At 30.3% G+C, this 17,650-nt stretch overlaps 2 protein-coding genes and 1 long non-coding RNA gene across 3 annotated transcripts; 1 reads left to right on the top strand and 2 right to left on the bottom strand.

Annotated features, from left to right (window-relative positions):
- The first annotated feature begins 5,987 nt into the window (after positions 1-5,987).
- Positions 5,988-8,440, top strand: LOC101504547 (beta-amylase 3, chloroplastic-like). Its single transcript, XM_004508923.4, has 4 exons — positions 5,988-6,545; positions 6,832-7,042; positions 7,175-7,285; positions 7,402-8,440. Exons 1-4 carry the CDS (start codon positions 6,025-6,027, stop codon positions 8,194-8,196), a joined length of 1,638 nt encoding a protein of 545 aa, XP_004508980.1. The 5' UTR covers positions 5,988-6,024; the 3' UTR covers positions 8,197-8,440.
- Positions 8,441-9,784: 1,344 nt separating this feature from the next.
- On the bottom strand, positions 9,785-10,544 carry LOC101504316 (uncharacterized). The gene is made up of 2 exons (XR_001144372.3): positions 10,285-10,544; positions 9,785-10,204 (listed from the first exon to the last, which is right to left on the bottom strand). It is a non-coding gene; the product is annotated as an uncharacterized lncRNA (long non-coding RNA).
- Positions 10,545-13,443: 2,899 nt separating this feature from the next.
- LOC101503996 (probable serine/threonine-protein kinase PBL19) lies at positions 13,444-16,547 on the bottom strand. The gene is made up of 4 exons (XM_004508922.4): positions 16,017-16,547; positions 14,966-15,226; positions 14,556-14,678; positions 13,444-14,114 (listed from the first exon to the last, which is right to left on the bottom strand). The coding sequence occupies exons 1-4, from the start codon at positions 16,347-16,349 to the stop codon at positions 13,692-13,694; spliced, it is 1,140 nt and encodes a 379-aa protein (XP_004508979.1). The 5' UTR covers positions 16,350-16,547; the 3' UTR covers positions 13,444-13,691.
- Positions 16,548-17,650: the final 1,103 nt, after the last annotated feature.

The raw sequence follows: 17,650 nt of genomic DNA, 5'->3' as shown, positions 1-17,650 counted from the left end.
AATCTTATTTAATTACAAATGATTTTTATGACTTCTACAAATACAAAATAATTATAAGTGGTCTCGAACTTGACTAATTTTATCATATGATGACCTCCGTAAATTACAAGTTATTCTAAAAAAAACCAATAATATTAATGTTTTTTATCAAAGTTAAGGGTATAAACTAAACATAAAACTGAACACAATTCACGAAAAATACAAAACTTAACACAAATTTTAAAGCATAAATCAAACAACACGGGATAGATCAAATTGTGGAACGTCCACAATGACTTTGAAGTGAATCAGCCTCCGTGACAGACGGACATGGGTGGATGTTTCGGTGGAGGTTTACCTAAATGTCTAGTATCTTTGTGAGACTCTAACACTACATCTTCACAAAAAACCTTGATACATTAGATAAATGAATCGCGTCTTTTATCTATCCAACATTTTCCTCATTCCTAATCGATGTCGGATTAACCACTCACACTTGAATTCCAACGGTCGACGACGAAGACAATAGAATTGTAGCACATGAAATATCGATGATGATTGTGGTCGTGCGAGTCAAGGTGGCCTTTTTGTAAAAAAGTAGGAGGAGAAGAGCCTTCAAAGCGAATGAGGAGCCTCCATAGAAGAAGAGGAGGAGATGACTTCTATGATGGAGAAGAAAGCCTCCATGGCTGAAGGAGTAAGACTCTAAAGGTCTTTGAGAGATAAAACATGTCTAAAAACTTCCACGCTCCACGTCATATTCGTACGACATTAATTAAATGATTAAATCGTTAGACTCAAAATCAACCCAAACATAAAGGCAAATAAGTCTATGCGTAGGTCCATGTCTACTCTACTTACCTAAATGCCTATATAATTCATTGTTTTAGTTGTCTCGTCTTGATTTTGATATCCTAACAAAAATTTCAAGTACTCTTTCATAATTTTTTCGTCTCATACCTCGCTTTATGTCTCACCTTGCCATGTCGCCTCATTGATTGAACGATAAATTGTATAAAATACAAGGTGAATTTGTAGGATTTGACTTGTATTGATGTGATTCATATTGTCATAAAATTATTAAATTTTTATAAACAATTATAATTCCACATTTGATCTTAAAATGTATTTATTTTCAAAAGTTAGAAATCTATATAAATATATAATTAGTGTTTTACATAAGTTCGCACTACATATGAATGTATAAATTATGTAATAAAAAAAAGATATGAATGTGTAAATTAGAGAGAAATAGTAAGTAAAAAATTTATTTTAGAGCATTTTTTATTTGCCATTTCACATTTTTACATGTTGGGTTTTTAAGTGAATTTCATGATTCATCCATATACATCACTTTTTTTACTCAAATTCCTGTTCATCATTAATTTACACTTGTAAAAAATGAACATTTCATCTCTTCCACTCAACACATTAAATAAGTTAATTAAATGAATACTACTCACAATACCAACCTTATCCTTAAATTCCATCAATATTTTGACATAATTTTAACACTAATCCACACATAAAAATGTATTAAATAAGCAATTTCATTAGTTATTTCTAATGGTAGTGCTTATAAGCCTTATGCTATGCTTATTAAGCAAACATCATATTGAAGAAACCCATCCGAGATAGCTAGCTAGTTAGTAGTAAAAAAACACAGCATTATGTGGCCACCACCTTAGAAAAACTAGATGTGTACATTGTATTTTATGATCATGTCAACAAAATTACATTTGAAAGGGACTAGTATTCGATCCATAAATGTTTATCTTGCACGTACTCATAACTACCACCAATCAGAATGGTTAGTCCCCTTGTCAACAAAATAAATAATAAACAAGAAAGTATTAAATTTGCTTGTTTTGAAAGTGAGAGATTCCTTCCATTTTGTATATCTTATGAAATCTTTGAATTTAATTACCACGATGGATTTTATAAAGGTGTCTTTTCTTATTCCTTTTCCCTACCTAAAAAGAAAAAGCAAATACCAAAACACAAAATTCCAATTTAACGTCAATGTCATTTTTCAATATTTTGTTAACCATATATAAAAATTGAGAATTTTAGAGTCACTTGTAGTTTGTATATTTCCTTTCCGTGCACATTTTCCCTTGGTACGCTCTCTGTTAATTAATGAATTAATTAATTTATTTTTCCTCCTATAATTTTTAAGAGGAAGTGTGAGAAACGGAAAGATAAGATTCAATATATTAATTTAATTTCCTCCACAAAGTTGCAATGGTGGACCAATGAATTACACGCACGCATGTCACCTCAATAAACCTTGTGTGGATATAGAACACAAAACATCAAAAATCAAACATGTTAGAAATATTATGAGCCATGTATCTATGAAATTAACAACAACATCATTTAGCTCAAATTTTCAATCAAACTTGAGTACTTCCACAAACCATCTGATGCCAAAGCATCATCACATCACCGATAATATATTTTGAATAAAAAATTCAATGTTTAAAATTTTAGTTAGTTAGTTATTTTATATTAGTTAATTATTTATTTAAATGATTAAGTTTTTGTAACTCTGGATATAATTAATTCTCTCTATTATGAATACTATTCAATTATTATTCTCCATTTATGTACCATTTATCAATGTTTAAATTAAAAATCTTAAAAGTTGTTCCTTGTAAACCACTAATAATATATATCTTTTGTTTTCTTAGATTGTTGGCAATTCCTTACTCACTTATGGAATGCGATTATGAATGAATGAATAAAATAAGAGAACAAATTGATGTGGAACACTCATGGGACGGAGTCCACTTAGAATGGCAACAGAAGACCATTCGATTCTCTCATTCGATAAAAATACATACATATAATTAATATCACATAATCTCATGTCTAATTAATTACACGTGGCAGTGTCATTTGATGCAAAGTTTATATGACCAAACTAAAATGATATGAGTACTAAGTAGTTAAAGTGGTTAAAACATGTGCTCGTGGATTTGATCTCTTGATTCATAAATATTATGTTTGTGAGGACTTAATCTCCTTTGCGTACTTTCTGATCGACTGAAAATTTAAGTCAAATATTTCATGGTTGTGGTTTTTATAAGGTAATTATTTGTCAACATTATGAAAAAAAATTGTTAAGATTTTGGAATTTTTTTTTTTTTGCTCTATTATTTTAAGATTATGAAAATTCATTGAAAGAAGATTCAATCCTGTTTTTTTTCCTAGGTTGTTTCAATTACATGATAAAAAAACTTGCAATTTCTTTTATTGGTTTGATGAGCCAATGACAGAACGAGCTAAAGAAGTTATTATGTCTTTGATGAAAATGATTGATGAGTTCAAGAAGAAAGACAATATGACAAAAAAAGTATGAAGATGAACTGAAGTTGAAATTATCGGTGGATTCTTGGCACTCTCATGGCTTTTGATTATTGATCTTTTGGTTATGGTAATGTTGAAGTAATTAAAATGATTGGATTAAGAGTATTTTGTAGTTATGTTATTTAGGCTGTTTAGAATTTAAATTGTAATGTCATTGTGTAATCATATCAAAGTGTAATGTAATTGCATAATATATATAGTGTTTATTTTTGAAGTGTAATATAATTGCATAATATGGTGTTTAGAGTTTAAGTTGTAATGTCACTCTGTAATCTAATCAAATCAAATTTAAATGAATAAAGTTGTTATTGTGAAGGATTAAATGAGATTATGGTTGGACTCGCATTTGACTTATCAAGGTAGTGTACGTTTTTTTATGAAGTCGTGTTCTTCAGCTCTCAAGAAATTAGAGATTATAATAGGATTTTATTTTTATTTTTATATTTTTGTAATTAAATGATGTAATAAAATAAAAAATTTATTTTACAAATTTGAAATAATAATAAAATATAATTAATCAATATAAAATCTTCTACATCCTATTTATTTTTGACACATTATTAAAAAAATAATATTTTATTAAATTTTGAACGAAGTTTCTGTTTGGGGACCAAAATTATAAATAAAATAAGAAAACTATATTTTTGTGATTCAATTAAAATAGTGAAATTAAAACTATAGTTAAGTAATATTTATATGAGTCTTAAATACTTATGTGTCTATTATTAAAACTTATTTTAACTAAGTAAAATATAAAATTATTATTTTTTATTCATATAAAGAAACCTAATTTGTCTTTTTATATTCGCATGACAATATTAACAAGAATGTCCACCAAGTAAATGCAATGTATAAAACCTGACATATTATGAAAAGTTGATTGACTAGGTCACAAGAACAAGCGGAAATTAAAACAAAAGACTTCATCCGAACCACATAATTTTCCTAATTAAACGAAAACTCAACATTTCTTATCTTGATCAAAGTGAACAACAACCAATAAGTTATTCAAATTAAATAAATAAATAAATAAATAAACATCTTCATCCACGAAAATCCAGCTTGTACAAAAAGGCAGATGATAGAACAAACAACAAAAGTAGCTCTTATGGTAGGGTTTGTCTTCATGAGGCAAGCCAGGCAACACAAAACCACTCATTAATTATCATGTCAAGCATTAAATTTTTAATGTCACAAAGAAATATAATTCAACAATCTATTTTGGCTTTGCTATAGAAAGCTTTTGCAGTTTCTGACAGCTAGCTGTCTGAAAAATTCCATCAATTTTTTTGGGAACCTTTTTTATATGTAATTTCATGTGTTTTTTATCCATAACCTTTCAGCTTCAAGCACTAATAAACCAAAATTAATTAAGGAAAACCATTTTTCCTGTCTATTGTAGTGCATGGAATGATCATTTACTACACGTTACAATTACATTTAAAAGTATATTTAATTATATAATTCAAATTAATTTTATTTTATAAAATGATCGTTTGTAGAAAAAATATCTAAACATAATTTACATTTGAGAAAACTCATTTTTAAATAAAAGTATATGTTTATAAAACAATTTTTTTTTATAAAGTAATTTGCAAATGATAATGAAAACAAATACTTGATATCACGATGTCTCTCTCGCTGCCCTTTGTAAAAAAAATAAATCCTCTTGAACAGTTAGATTCTTAACATAGTTTTTTTAAGACATATTTTTAACATAGTTGTTCCATAAATTTCTTTTTTAGTTAATTTGGTACTCGAAAATATTTTTATTTTATCAATTTAATTTGAAAAATTATTAACGAAAAACATACTTAATAATATTTTTGAAAATACTACAATAATACTTTGTTGTATATTTAAGGATCAAATTTTATTTGATATTTTTTTTATATAAAAAAGAAAATGTTTATTGCTATACGAGAATTTGATAAGAAATAAAAGAATGCTATATGCAATACGTAATACTTTTTCTAGCCTTATTTATTACAAAAATTAGCTAAAAAATTTAATGTATTAAATCTAAATTTAAGACAAATACATCAAAAAAATTAATCAACTTTACTTTATAAATAAAGTTTCCTAAGAAATATTTACAAACAATTTTCACTCACTCTTTTATGAATTGTCAACTAGAAGTAAATATATTTTATCCAAATTATATCAAATATATACAACTTTATTTTATATTTAAGATTGAGATGAGCATCTTATTTTAATATATTTTATTTTTTCTTTATTAATCCGTGGAAGAAATACCACCGCTTAAAAATATTGTTCTCCCATTGTTTAATAATTATGTGGCGTAAATAATTTCATATTGACAACAGTTTTACACTACCTAAACGGTTAATATAAATAATTGATCATTTAATTATTAATTGATGAAAATTATGTGTATGTTTTTTTCCTTTTATTCTTGTTCAGTTTAACTAGTGTAGGTGAATATAACCGTTAAAAAATCCGAAGCCACACGGTTTTGGTTGGATAAGAATGTAAGAGGTGGAAACACGTAAGCAAGTGTCAAACACGACACACTCTTTTTGATTTTTTCCACTTTTCAAATCACACCCCACCATTCTTGTCCACTTCAAATCTCAAACCCCATTTTCTTATAAATAAACCATACCATCTTCAACATTTCCAACATACCCTTTATCCATTTTTAAAAAAATGACTTTAACACTTCGTTCATCAGTTTCTTTCATCATTCAAAAAGAGACCAAATTCCTTAAAACTTTTGATGATGTCTCTACAACGGTCACCTATGCAAAAATCAAACCATCTTTCAATCTCCGAGTCAAAAGTTCAATGCAAATAGCACATACATTCAAATCTGAAGTAAGCATAAACGAGAAATGGGAGAAGGTGCTTACACCATCAATTTCTCATAGTAACCATGATGGTTCAAAGAAGGTACCAGTGTTTGTGATGCTGCCACTTGACACGGTAACAATGGGAGGAAACTTGAACAAGCCAAGAGCAATGAGTGCAAGTTTGATGGCACTTAAGAGTGCTGGAGTTGAAGGTGTGATGGTTGATGTTTGGTGGGGTTTGGTTGAAAAAGATGGACCTTTGAAGTATAACTGGGAAGCCTATGCTGAACTTATTCAGATGGTGCAAATGCAGGGTTTGAAGCTTCAAGTTGTTATGTCTTTTCATCAGTGTGGTGGAAATGTTGGAGATTCCTGCAGGTATGATATCACAACAGTGCTTGTTTTTATGTTACTTGTGAATTATGGTTTTGTTATTTTGATCCTTGTTGGATTTTGATGTGTTTTGATACACCCTTTTTTAATTGTTACTATTTTCTTAGATTTGAGCCAATGGAATTTAAAAAAAGAAATGATTCTGACAAATCCTGTGATACCAAACATTCGCTAAATGTAGTAGAGATAATTGACTCGGTTAGGAAGAGTAGGACAGAGTAAAATACTTGTGTCATGACTAACAATTTTTACTTGTATTGGAATTTTTCAGTATTCCTCTACCACCATGGGTGATGGAAGAAATCAGCAAGAACCCTGACATAGTTTACACAGACAGATCAGGGAGGAGAAATCCTGAGTACATCTCTTTGGGCTGTGATTCAGTTCCTGTTCTAAGAGGAAGAACACCGCTCCAAGTTTACGCCGATTTCATGAGGAGCTTTCGCGATAGATTCACGGATTACTTAGGCAGTGTCATCTCGGTAAGTTATGATTCAATTAAGTGCTATAAACTATTCAACATACACTGATACATATAGTCATTTATATATCCTCTTATCTATCCCTTTATGCATTGAATGAGATTTGAAACTGATATCACAATACTTTTGCAGGAAATACAAGTAGGAATGGGTCCCTGTGGAGAGCTGAGATATCCATCATATCCAGAAAGTAATGGAACTTGGAGGTTTCCTGGAATTGGAGAATTCCAATGTTATGACAAGGTATTAAAAAAAATCCATTAATCTGAACTACTTTTGTGTAGTGCACACTTATTTATATCTCAAGAAGACAGATTTTCAAAATATCTTTTGGCTAAAATGACTTATTTGTTATGCAGTATATGAAAGCCTCCTTGGCAGCAGCAGCCGAGGCCATGGGAAAGAAGGAATGGGGAAGAGGTGGGCCGCATGACTCCGGCCAGTACAATCAATTTCCTGAGGATACTGGTTTTTTCAGAAAAGATGGAACATGGAACTCTGAATATGGACGGTTCTTTCTGGAATGGTACTCTGGTAAATTGCTGGAACATGGCGAGAGGATTCTTGTATCAGCCAAAGACATATTCCAAACATCCGGTGTGAAACTATCTGGGAAAATTGCCGGAATCCATTGGCATTATAGATCACGGTCGCACGCAGCTGAACTAACGGCTGGCTACTATAATACCCGACACATCGATGGATATCTTCCAATAGCCAAAATGTTTGCAAAGCATGGGGTTGTCTTCAATTTCACCTGCATGGAAATGAAAGACAGAGAACAACCTGATCATGCTAATTGCTCACCAGAAGGGTTAGTTCATCAAGTAAAAGCAGCAACAAGGACGGCTAAAATAGAACTTGCTGGGGAAAATGCATTGGAGAGATATGATGCAGGTGGATATGCTCAAGTTTTGTCGACGAGTGTGTCAGACTCCGGCACCGGATTGGCTGCATTTACATACCTGAGAATGAATAAGAAATTGTTTGAAGGTGATAACTGGCGGAACCTAGTGGATTTTGTAAGAAATATGTCTAATGGTGGCCGGAGACAAAGACTTCCAGACTCCGATTTACGCGGGAGTGATCTTTATGTTGGACACATCAAGAAAACTAAGGAGCACAAGCAAGATGCTGAAGCTGCTCTTGTGTGAACATATATGTTGAGACATCTTGGTGTATGTTTTAGAACCATCATAAGATGTTTTTTTATAGAAAAAAGGAAGACCGTTTAGAAAGAGAGGAGAGAGAGGAGATAGAGTTACGATCTTTATACATAAAACAATGGCCTAAGCCATGCACAAACATGAGATCATGGAGATATTATTTTATTCCATTGTGTATATAACTCCAACTATTGAGGAAAAAAACTTTATCTGCTGACGTTTAAAAATTCAATATTCTGGTATTGGTCTCCATTATTTATTCGCCAAGTCTACTACTATATTTGATTGGTTATTTAATCCCTTCAAACGTCCACAAAAACTCATCAATTCATTTGTTTCTCTTACTCTGTAACATGTCCAATTGTTCACAGAGAGTAATATCCTCATCTTATTTGGACATTTTCAGGACTCAATTCCTATCCATATTTAGCGCCACAGTTATAATATGCAATAAGAAAATACTTACTGAGCCAAGAAGAAACAAGTAAAATATCAAATAGTTTGACATCAAGGTATCAGATTAGTTCTTTCCCTTTAAGCACAATTCCTTTCATATAGGCCATAGTATTGGTTCTTTACACTTCTTGGAGCTATCATTTAACAATATACAAAATTTGCACTTGTATAAGAAAATCCATCCCCAATAACATGAAAATTTTGTTGTTTAAACTTTAACTAATTGAACCAAAGTTTAATTGGAATATATAGTTTTAGGTGACATGTTATTCTTCTTCCACCTCCAATGTTCTCAAATATGTATCCGGATTAATAAATCTGAAAGTGTAAAATACATGTGAGAAAGAGAAAAATCACATTTTTTACATGAGGATTGCAGTTGTTCCGAATCCTGCTGTAGCAAATGAACCTTTGGATCCAACTAACCCCAAATTAGTTAGGCCCTAATGATGAGGTAGTCTCAAAAAATGGATAGAAGGCTACAAACGTTCCAAGTTTTGAAATTCGTTATGCTTTAGTTTTACAAATTCCTTAAGTTACTTCTTATTTGGTTATTAGACATGTATAAGTATTGTAAGGATGTGTTTCGAGGAAACTCTCATGAATACATCACTGACACATTGCGATCGGTCACAAAGATGGTGTTTTCCACCATATCCGGTATTAAAGCAGATTTTCTTTTTTTCACAAAACCCACAACTTACTCAAAAAAAGTGCTTTTCATTGTTTCCCGAATAACAATTTGTTATATTTTTATATGAAAAATCGATTTTGACTAAAAGTGAATTGAAGGTAAATTAATTTATGTTTGGATATTTTTATATGAAAGTGAAGAAATCGATAAATTCAAGACTAAAAATCAATTCTAGAGATAAAAGCTACAAATTTTAACTTCACAATAATAAATTCAGAGACAAAATCAATTCTACTTTGTGAACATGTCAAAAATAATTATAGAATCAATTTTAATTGCTCTATAAGTGGAACAAAAGTCACTTGGCCATTGATCTCTAATAGGTCTAGAAGCATGAACTGAACAAACTTGTCAAATTATAGCTAAGCCAATAGGTTTGCACAGAAAGATGCTCACTCACTCTCTTTATCTCTCAAACAGAAAATGTTAAACAAAATCATTACAAAAGGTTATAACAAAACTAGAGATGTTTATGAACTATGTAGCATCAACAATCAAAGGTGTATGTGTTACAGTGTCTATAATCAACACTATAATCAACACTAACTACAACAATGTTAGGAAAAGAGGACATAGTGAAAGTTGAACACACTGTATAAATTAAGATAGATAATCTGTAAGGCACGACTAAACTGACAAATGTAGACATTGTGTGCGAGAGTTGCAGGTGATTCTTATCGACAAAAGAAATAACATATAGGTAAGCGTTGAAAAATCATAACGAGTACAATTAAGAAGAAAGACCTTCAAGAATGAGGAGGAGGAGTTGGATTTCCACGACGGAGATCTTCAATTAAGTGAGAGAGCTCTTTGCGAGAGGATTCTCTGCCAAACATGAATCCATACCTAAACAGCGGGAATTTAATTCAGATTAGGTTCGTTCGTTCGTAACAAATTAGTTAGAATGAGAGTTTAGAAATAGTTACCAGAAGGAAACGGCGGAGAAGACACCGGCGGTGGCAACGGTTTGAAGTAAGGTGATCCTCTTCTCCATTTTCCCTCTCTTATTACGCAAACCGATGAATGTAAGATCCTATCGTCAATGGACAGACTCACTCATTCGTATCCAGTACCGAATAGCTAGTTGGACTTTCAACACCGCTAGGCCCAATTTATTGCCCATTTCATCACACAATTTATACAAGAATCTACTAGGTACCCCTACCCCAAATCCCCACGCTCCAATAATTTTTCTATATTTCATATCGATTATTTTTGGATCAATGTTTAAAATATCCGGAACAGAACATCAGTATTTTTTTATGAGAGAGAAAATGAGTACGTAAATATTTTTCTTTAAGACAAATGTTATGATTTTTTTAAAAATATCAAATTATAATCAATATTCTAAATATTTAAAAAATTATTATTATTTTACTATTCCAATATGACGTGATAAAATTGTAATTTTTCTTTTCATTGAATTATGCTGAAAAGTTGTTTTGCGTTGTGTACATATATATAATCATATAAATACATTGTATAAATTCAATATTCCACTTTACATTTATAATGATATAAATACAACAATAGTTGATAAATTGAGTAAACTATCATTTTGGTATTTGAATGTGTACGATATTGTTATATTGGTTACTGACTCAGCAACAAATCCACTTACGTTCTTCATTCACCAAGATGTTAATTATTTTAGTCTTTGATATTACTGGGATGTTAACATTATTAAGTTGTTGATGTGGATACTGACTTGAACGATGACATGTCTCAAACTTATCTCACGTGTGTAGATTATGTGGTCAGGGATTAAAATGATAATTGTGCCCAAATTTTCTCCAATAAATTCAAAAAATATGAAGAAAAAAAATTAAAACTCCATCATCTTCTTCCTCAAATTTCTTTTTCTTTTTGTCCCAAAATTCGAGAATAAGATAATGTGGTGTTTTAAAATTTCTAAAATTTTATTTTATTGTTGAAAATTTTGGTATAACCGTCATTTTAGTTTTTGGTCATGCCATCCACACACATGGCATGGAGTTTGGGACACATCGTCGCAAAAGTCAATATACATATCAACAAGTTAATAGTGTTAACGTCTCGATTAAAATTAGAGACTAAAACTACTGACGTTTTGATGAATGGAGTACTTAATTGAGTTTGTTGTTAAGTCAATGATCGATATGACAATAGCCTACATTTTTAGAGACCAGTATTGTGGTTTACTGGTTTACCCTTAATAAATATAATGGAGTAAAATCACTATTATCTTCATTCTATTTATCACCTTTTTTTAAAGTGTGAAATAATCAAATATGACAAAAATTGTAGAATAAAGAATACACGAGTTATTCCAATGCTTTTTTATGTGATCATTGATCCACCATTTTTTCCTCATGTCTTGATCCATTATTTGTCATCTATAAAATAATATCAAAGATGGAAAATAATTTTTCACTTCTCCCAATACTTCCTAAATCACCACAAGAACCTTCAATTCATTCTATAACTACTTCAACCATAGATTACATTTCTTCATATTTTGATTATTCGGATGTTCATACTATATCAAATGTATAAGAATTGAAATAAAAAAGAGAAGCCATAGGTGAGAGCTTAATTCAAAAAACTTAAAATGAAATCATATTTGATGGAAGATTAAAAATGATACAATGATACTTCTATTTATATTGATAAGTGAATACTAATCTTCTAACTATTTTTCTAAGTAACTCTAATGATAACTAACACTACAAATTTACATTTAACTAAAAGAACAACAAAATGCAACTAGTAAAAAAAGAAGAAAAAAATCCAAGATAGGACATAGGGATTGGATATTGCTATTTGCAATCTCATTCGAACCCTAACTCATTCGAACCCTAACATGAATTGTATTTTAAAATCTTGAATTTCTTATGATATACAAAGCAAGGAAGATGTGGAAAGAGGGATAAATATTCAATATCCTCTATCTTCAACTATTTCGAGTATAAATATTTAGTGAATAATGTGAATATTTTTTATTTAAATTATCTTTTGATTCAAAATTCTCTATTATATCTTATATTAAAATTTATATATTAAAATATTATATATTTTTGTATCTATAGAAGATCACTTTAGAAGGCAACTACCTAAAAAAAATTTGCACTCCACTAAGATGTTGCATCTAGAATGCGACCACCTATTATCTTTTTTTTTTCCTTTTTTTTATAAAGAATTATTAATTTTTAATTTAATAAATAAAAATAATTACAAAAATAAATTATATTAATAAAATCAAACAAAAGACAAATGAGAAAAGAAAATACATTATGATTGAATAGATATACCAAAATAAACGTGATATATTATTTTAACAACTCTCAGAACCCTTCATAGAATAAAAAGTAGGAGATAATTATTAACAAAATAAAATGAAATTTTAATTTATCTGTAAAATAAAAAAAAATTAAAATAATATAACACGTTTGTTTTGACACATCTACTCAATTGTATTTTTCTCTTCATTAAAATGTATTTTATTGAATTTTATTAATATAATTTAATTTTTTTATTTTTTTTATTTTTTACTTATTATGTTGATAATTAATTATTTTTATAAAAAAAGTAAATTGCAATAGATTTATTAGAGGAAAAAAGAAAATCTTTTTGTACCCTGGACTGATGACCTTCTAAAATAAAAAATAGAAAATAAATTATTTTAATGTATAAATTTTAACGTCAGTAAAAAAATACGCTGGGAAATTACCATTATATGTTAAAGAGACCTGCTCCACCGACCAGCTGCTGGTTCAACCGCGTCAATGTTTCTCGTCCGTGAACTAATAATTAATAATGCTATGTTGCCATCGGTTTGATTTAATTTTCATGTATTTATTGTCTAAATTAACCTTATGTGGATGACGAGAACACCGCCATTTGAATGACGTATGTATATGCATCATTATTGTTGAACAAGTTTTCATGTTTTCAACACGAAATTGTTAGACAATTGCCATTTCATTTCATTTTTCTACACACATGGCAACCAAACATATCATCTTATACTATTTTATTCATTCTAGTCAAAATCATTTAATCATGACTTCATTAGTTACGGTTCTAATTTTCTAATCATAATAAAATGCTAAGGTGATAGTACTAATATTCTTCATAATCATGATTCATTTGTGCACTTCCAATTCCTAAGTGAGGACTTTTTTAATAACACACAATTAAGCTCTACATCCAAAAAATTTAAGGCCAATGGTCGATAAAGTAAAAGAAAGAACATTCACCCCTGAACCAAAAATAAAATAAACTGACTTCCAAGATTGACCAAAACTGAATTCCTGGTCCTAAAAAAATTACAAGTCAAAAACAAAACTAAGTTCTATTTACCTTTCTGAACCAATTTAGACCTAGAAGATTCAGCAATATCATGAGAAGTGTTTGCTATTTCTGAAAATTGCAATGCTTGCTTCAACCCTTCCACTATCTGACTCATAGATGGTCTATCTTCTGGATTCTTCTTCAAGCAACTATCAGCCAACTTGGCTATTTTGCGCGCAGCAACAATAGAATATTGGTTCCTAAGTCGCGGGTCCATTATCATGCTGAATCGGTTACTATCAGCAGGATAATTTTTAACCCAATCTAATAGCTTCTGTTCAGCCGTTGGACGGTTTCTTTCTAATGATCTCCTTCCTGTGAGAATCTCGTATAGTACGACCCCAAAACTCCACATGTCACTCTGGACTTTCAGATGACCTGTTTCGATGTATTCTGGCGCAGCATATCCTTGTGTTCCAACTACCTAATAAACAAAAGAACATATGTATTCAATTCATGTGTAAACAAATAAATATAATGTTTTTCTGTCTTTCGATGAACAGAAATCAAAGCGATGTTGCTTAAATCAATAGATTCCGATAACATTGCCACACAGTCTGATCCAAATTAATGATCGAAATTGTTTAAAATTGATTTACTGATTGTGTAATCTAAGCTGTCCGATCTCAAATCAATGGCCAAGATAGATTATTGGTTGTAATTCTGCGATACTTTTACTGCAGCGAATCCAGGTCCTGGCTTAAGGGACTGGCCATATGGTTATATCATGAACTAGCTTTAGGAATGGTGCATAACGATATTATATACATAAATCCCTACAATTTAGGTACTTTTGAATATGAAAGTGATATGTATTAGCAGTTTAGCACTTGATAAGTACATGTTCAACATTATATAAACCTACCGCGGTAGATACATGAGTCTGATCCCCTTGTGGCCCTTCCCTTGCAAGACCGAAATCTGAGAGCTTCGGGTGGAAATTTTCATCCAATAGAACGTTTGAAGATTTGAAATCTCGGTAGATCACCTTCGAAGCATAAAAATAAAAAGGTTATCAACTAAAGTAGTTATTCAATTATACAATTTGCAATCAGAACCTTAACTAACAATCATCTGCATTGTAAGCACGAAAAGTTTGCATATCCTTTGTGACAATAAATTTTTAAAATCCGCTATGAAGAATGGTCAAACTCAGAGAAATCGACAACAATGAGAAATATGTGGATATTAAGTTTACATTGGAAAATGTTAAATAAAAAATGGTATGCACTAAAGTTAAATGATATGGCAACAAATCTCAGCTCTTTGAGGTACCTGTATCTCGAGTCCCTCATGTAGATAAGCTAATCCTTCAGCAGCACCAAGCATGACCTCCAATCTTGTTTTCCATGGAAGGGTCGGCAAAGTTTTACCGAAAAGGTGGGTTTCCAAACTTCTGTTTGGCATGAACTCATACACCAACAGCCGTTGGATTCCTCTTTCTCCGTCTACTGAGCAATATCCCAAAAGCTTAACCAAATTTGGGTGATTAACAATGCCGAGAAATTGAACTTCTGCTAGCCATTCTTTATGACCCTTTACAAGAAAATAAAACATCTCTAAGGATACACAGATATATTTGCAAAGTACAACATAAGTATTTGAATAATTCAGTGGCAAAGAAGTAATAACAATGTCAATGATTTGATATAATTCTAGGTCATGCAAGTCATATGCTGAAAAAGTTATCATATTATTGATGATCTTTAGACACATTATACCGAGAACTTTCACAAGTACAAGTGGCTAACGGAATTTTCCCTATGCCAATCCTGCTTTCAGTCATCAGCACAACGCTCTTTTATTGCACGAAGTAAGATCGATATTAGATTCTGGCAATGAACCAAGACAACAATGTAGATTGAAATATATCTCCAGTTTATTAAGCAATATTAGTAAGTCTTGTTAACCCTTAAAACATGTTAAGCAATTATCACATTGAAGTTTCTTAAGGTTGTATTTAAGTTATTGCTTTAGAAAATGTTCAGCCGGAAGATTTAACAAAAGAAGACAGCATCCACATAAGAATAAAAATGAAGGATATACTAAATAGTTATTACAAAACATGACTTAATAGTAAATCATGTGTCCATTCTAAAATATTGTATAATCACCAGATGACAACAATTATTGAGGTATAATCAAACACTAAAACTCTAAGCGACGCAACAAATTAAACCAATCCTTAGCATGTGAAGACCCTATCAACTTCACAAGAATCCATATTCAATAATAGCTCTTTCAATTATTACTTAGAAGAGAGCAAAACTATTGAAGGAAGGAACAATTACCAAATCAAGCATAAAAATAAAACTGAAACAATTACCTGAAAGCCACGAGTGTTAAGCCTTTTGATGGCAACTACAATTGGATCACCCTGTCCATCTGAGGGCAAAATGGACCCTTTATAAACACTCCCAAAACCCCCTTCACCAATCTTGAACATTCTATCGAAACCATTGGTAGCATCTCTCAGCTCTTGAAAAGTGAAAACTCTAAAACTATTCTCTTTCTCTCTGTACAAATCCTTCACACTCTTAGGCGAAGATACAGAGCCAGTGGAGTTTGTTGCGCGGTTCACAGCAGGATTCTTCTTCTTATTTCGGTTCTGCAATTCTGGAGCGGATTTGGATTTCTCTTTGAAGAAGAAACACTTCATTTTGTGATCATCAAGTTGTTAAATAAATAGTGATTGAAAAAAATGGGAGGTTTGAAGTGAATTATATAAAGGTGGAAGAGACAAGTTTTGGTAAAGAGAAAGAAAAATGGGTTGTTAATAGAAGGGAATGGGAAAAGGACGAAGTAGTTGAGGAAGATGATGAGAGAGAGAATCAGAAATAGATAAAGACGGGAGTAGCGCGTTGAGGACGTAACGCGAGTGATAAAGAACAGAAAGAAAGAGAAAGACCTTTCAAACGTGATAGTTGGACCCGTATGGTTCCATATTAGGCGATGTTTAGTTCAGGAATAAACATCAAAATTCAGGGACAAAAATTCATTGTATGATACACCGCTTTTAAGATATTGAATTCAAACAAACAAATATGCTACTTCATCTCAAAATCAATTATTTATTTACAAAAATAATTTATTTTTAAAATAATTTTTTTTAATTTTTAATTATATTTTTTAATTAATATTATTTGTATTATTTTTAATATAATATTTTCTAAAAATTGTATTTTCTTTTATATTTATATATTTTTTAATACGTATAAAATGATTAAATGACTCAATTATTTCAAAGCAGGAATAATAAACAGATATCATTATTCATTTTATTTACAAGAAATAGTAAATACTACAATAATTAACTCGCATAACTCTTGATCTCGAATTCGAATCTGAAACAAAACAACAAACTTAACAATATCGACATTTGTCAATTATCCTAAAATTCAATAACATTTATTAAATGAAAAAATAAACTATATATTCAATAATGCCAACCATTGAGAAAAAAAGTACAAGTATCACGAGTATTTATTTGCGAACACTAAATCAGTACTTAAGTTATAACTAAATTAACAAATATCAATATTATTATATTAAATATAATATCTCGAATAAATAAATCATTAAAATTATATTATAATAAATTAATTGATTATTTTTTATAGAAAAAAACGATATTTGTTCCTTCAAATTGAAAAAAAATACATTGATTCAATACAAAATTCAGATACATTAAAATTAAAAATGATGAATCAACAAACATTATCTAAGGTAATAGTACAAAACGGAAAATTATGACAATAATTATCCAAAATTTTCATGCATGGATCTATGATGTTTATGCGTTTTTTTGAATTTGAAACAAATAAACACAGGAACAAGATGGAAAAACTAAAAAACACACCACCAACACGACAAACAAAATAAGGTCACACTAAGACGACGAAATCACATAATACAAAAGAATATGATTTGGAGTGATCCTGAATCCAAAAATAACCCAAA

Source organism: Cicer arietinum, chromosome 7, assembly GCF_000331145.2.
Source record: "Cicer arietinum cultivar CDC Frontier isolate Library 1 chromosome 7, Cicar.CDCFrontier_v2.0, whole genome shotgun sequence".
Lineage (NCBI taxonomy): Eukaryota > Viridiplantae > Streptophyta > Magnoliopsida > Fabales > Fabaceae > Cicer > Cicer arietinum.
Note: the sequence above shows the minus strand (reverse complement) of the source record. Positions and strands in the feature narration are given on the sequence as shown.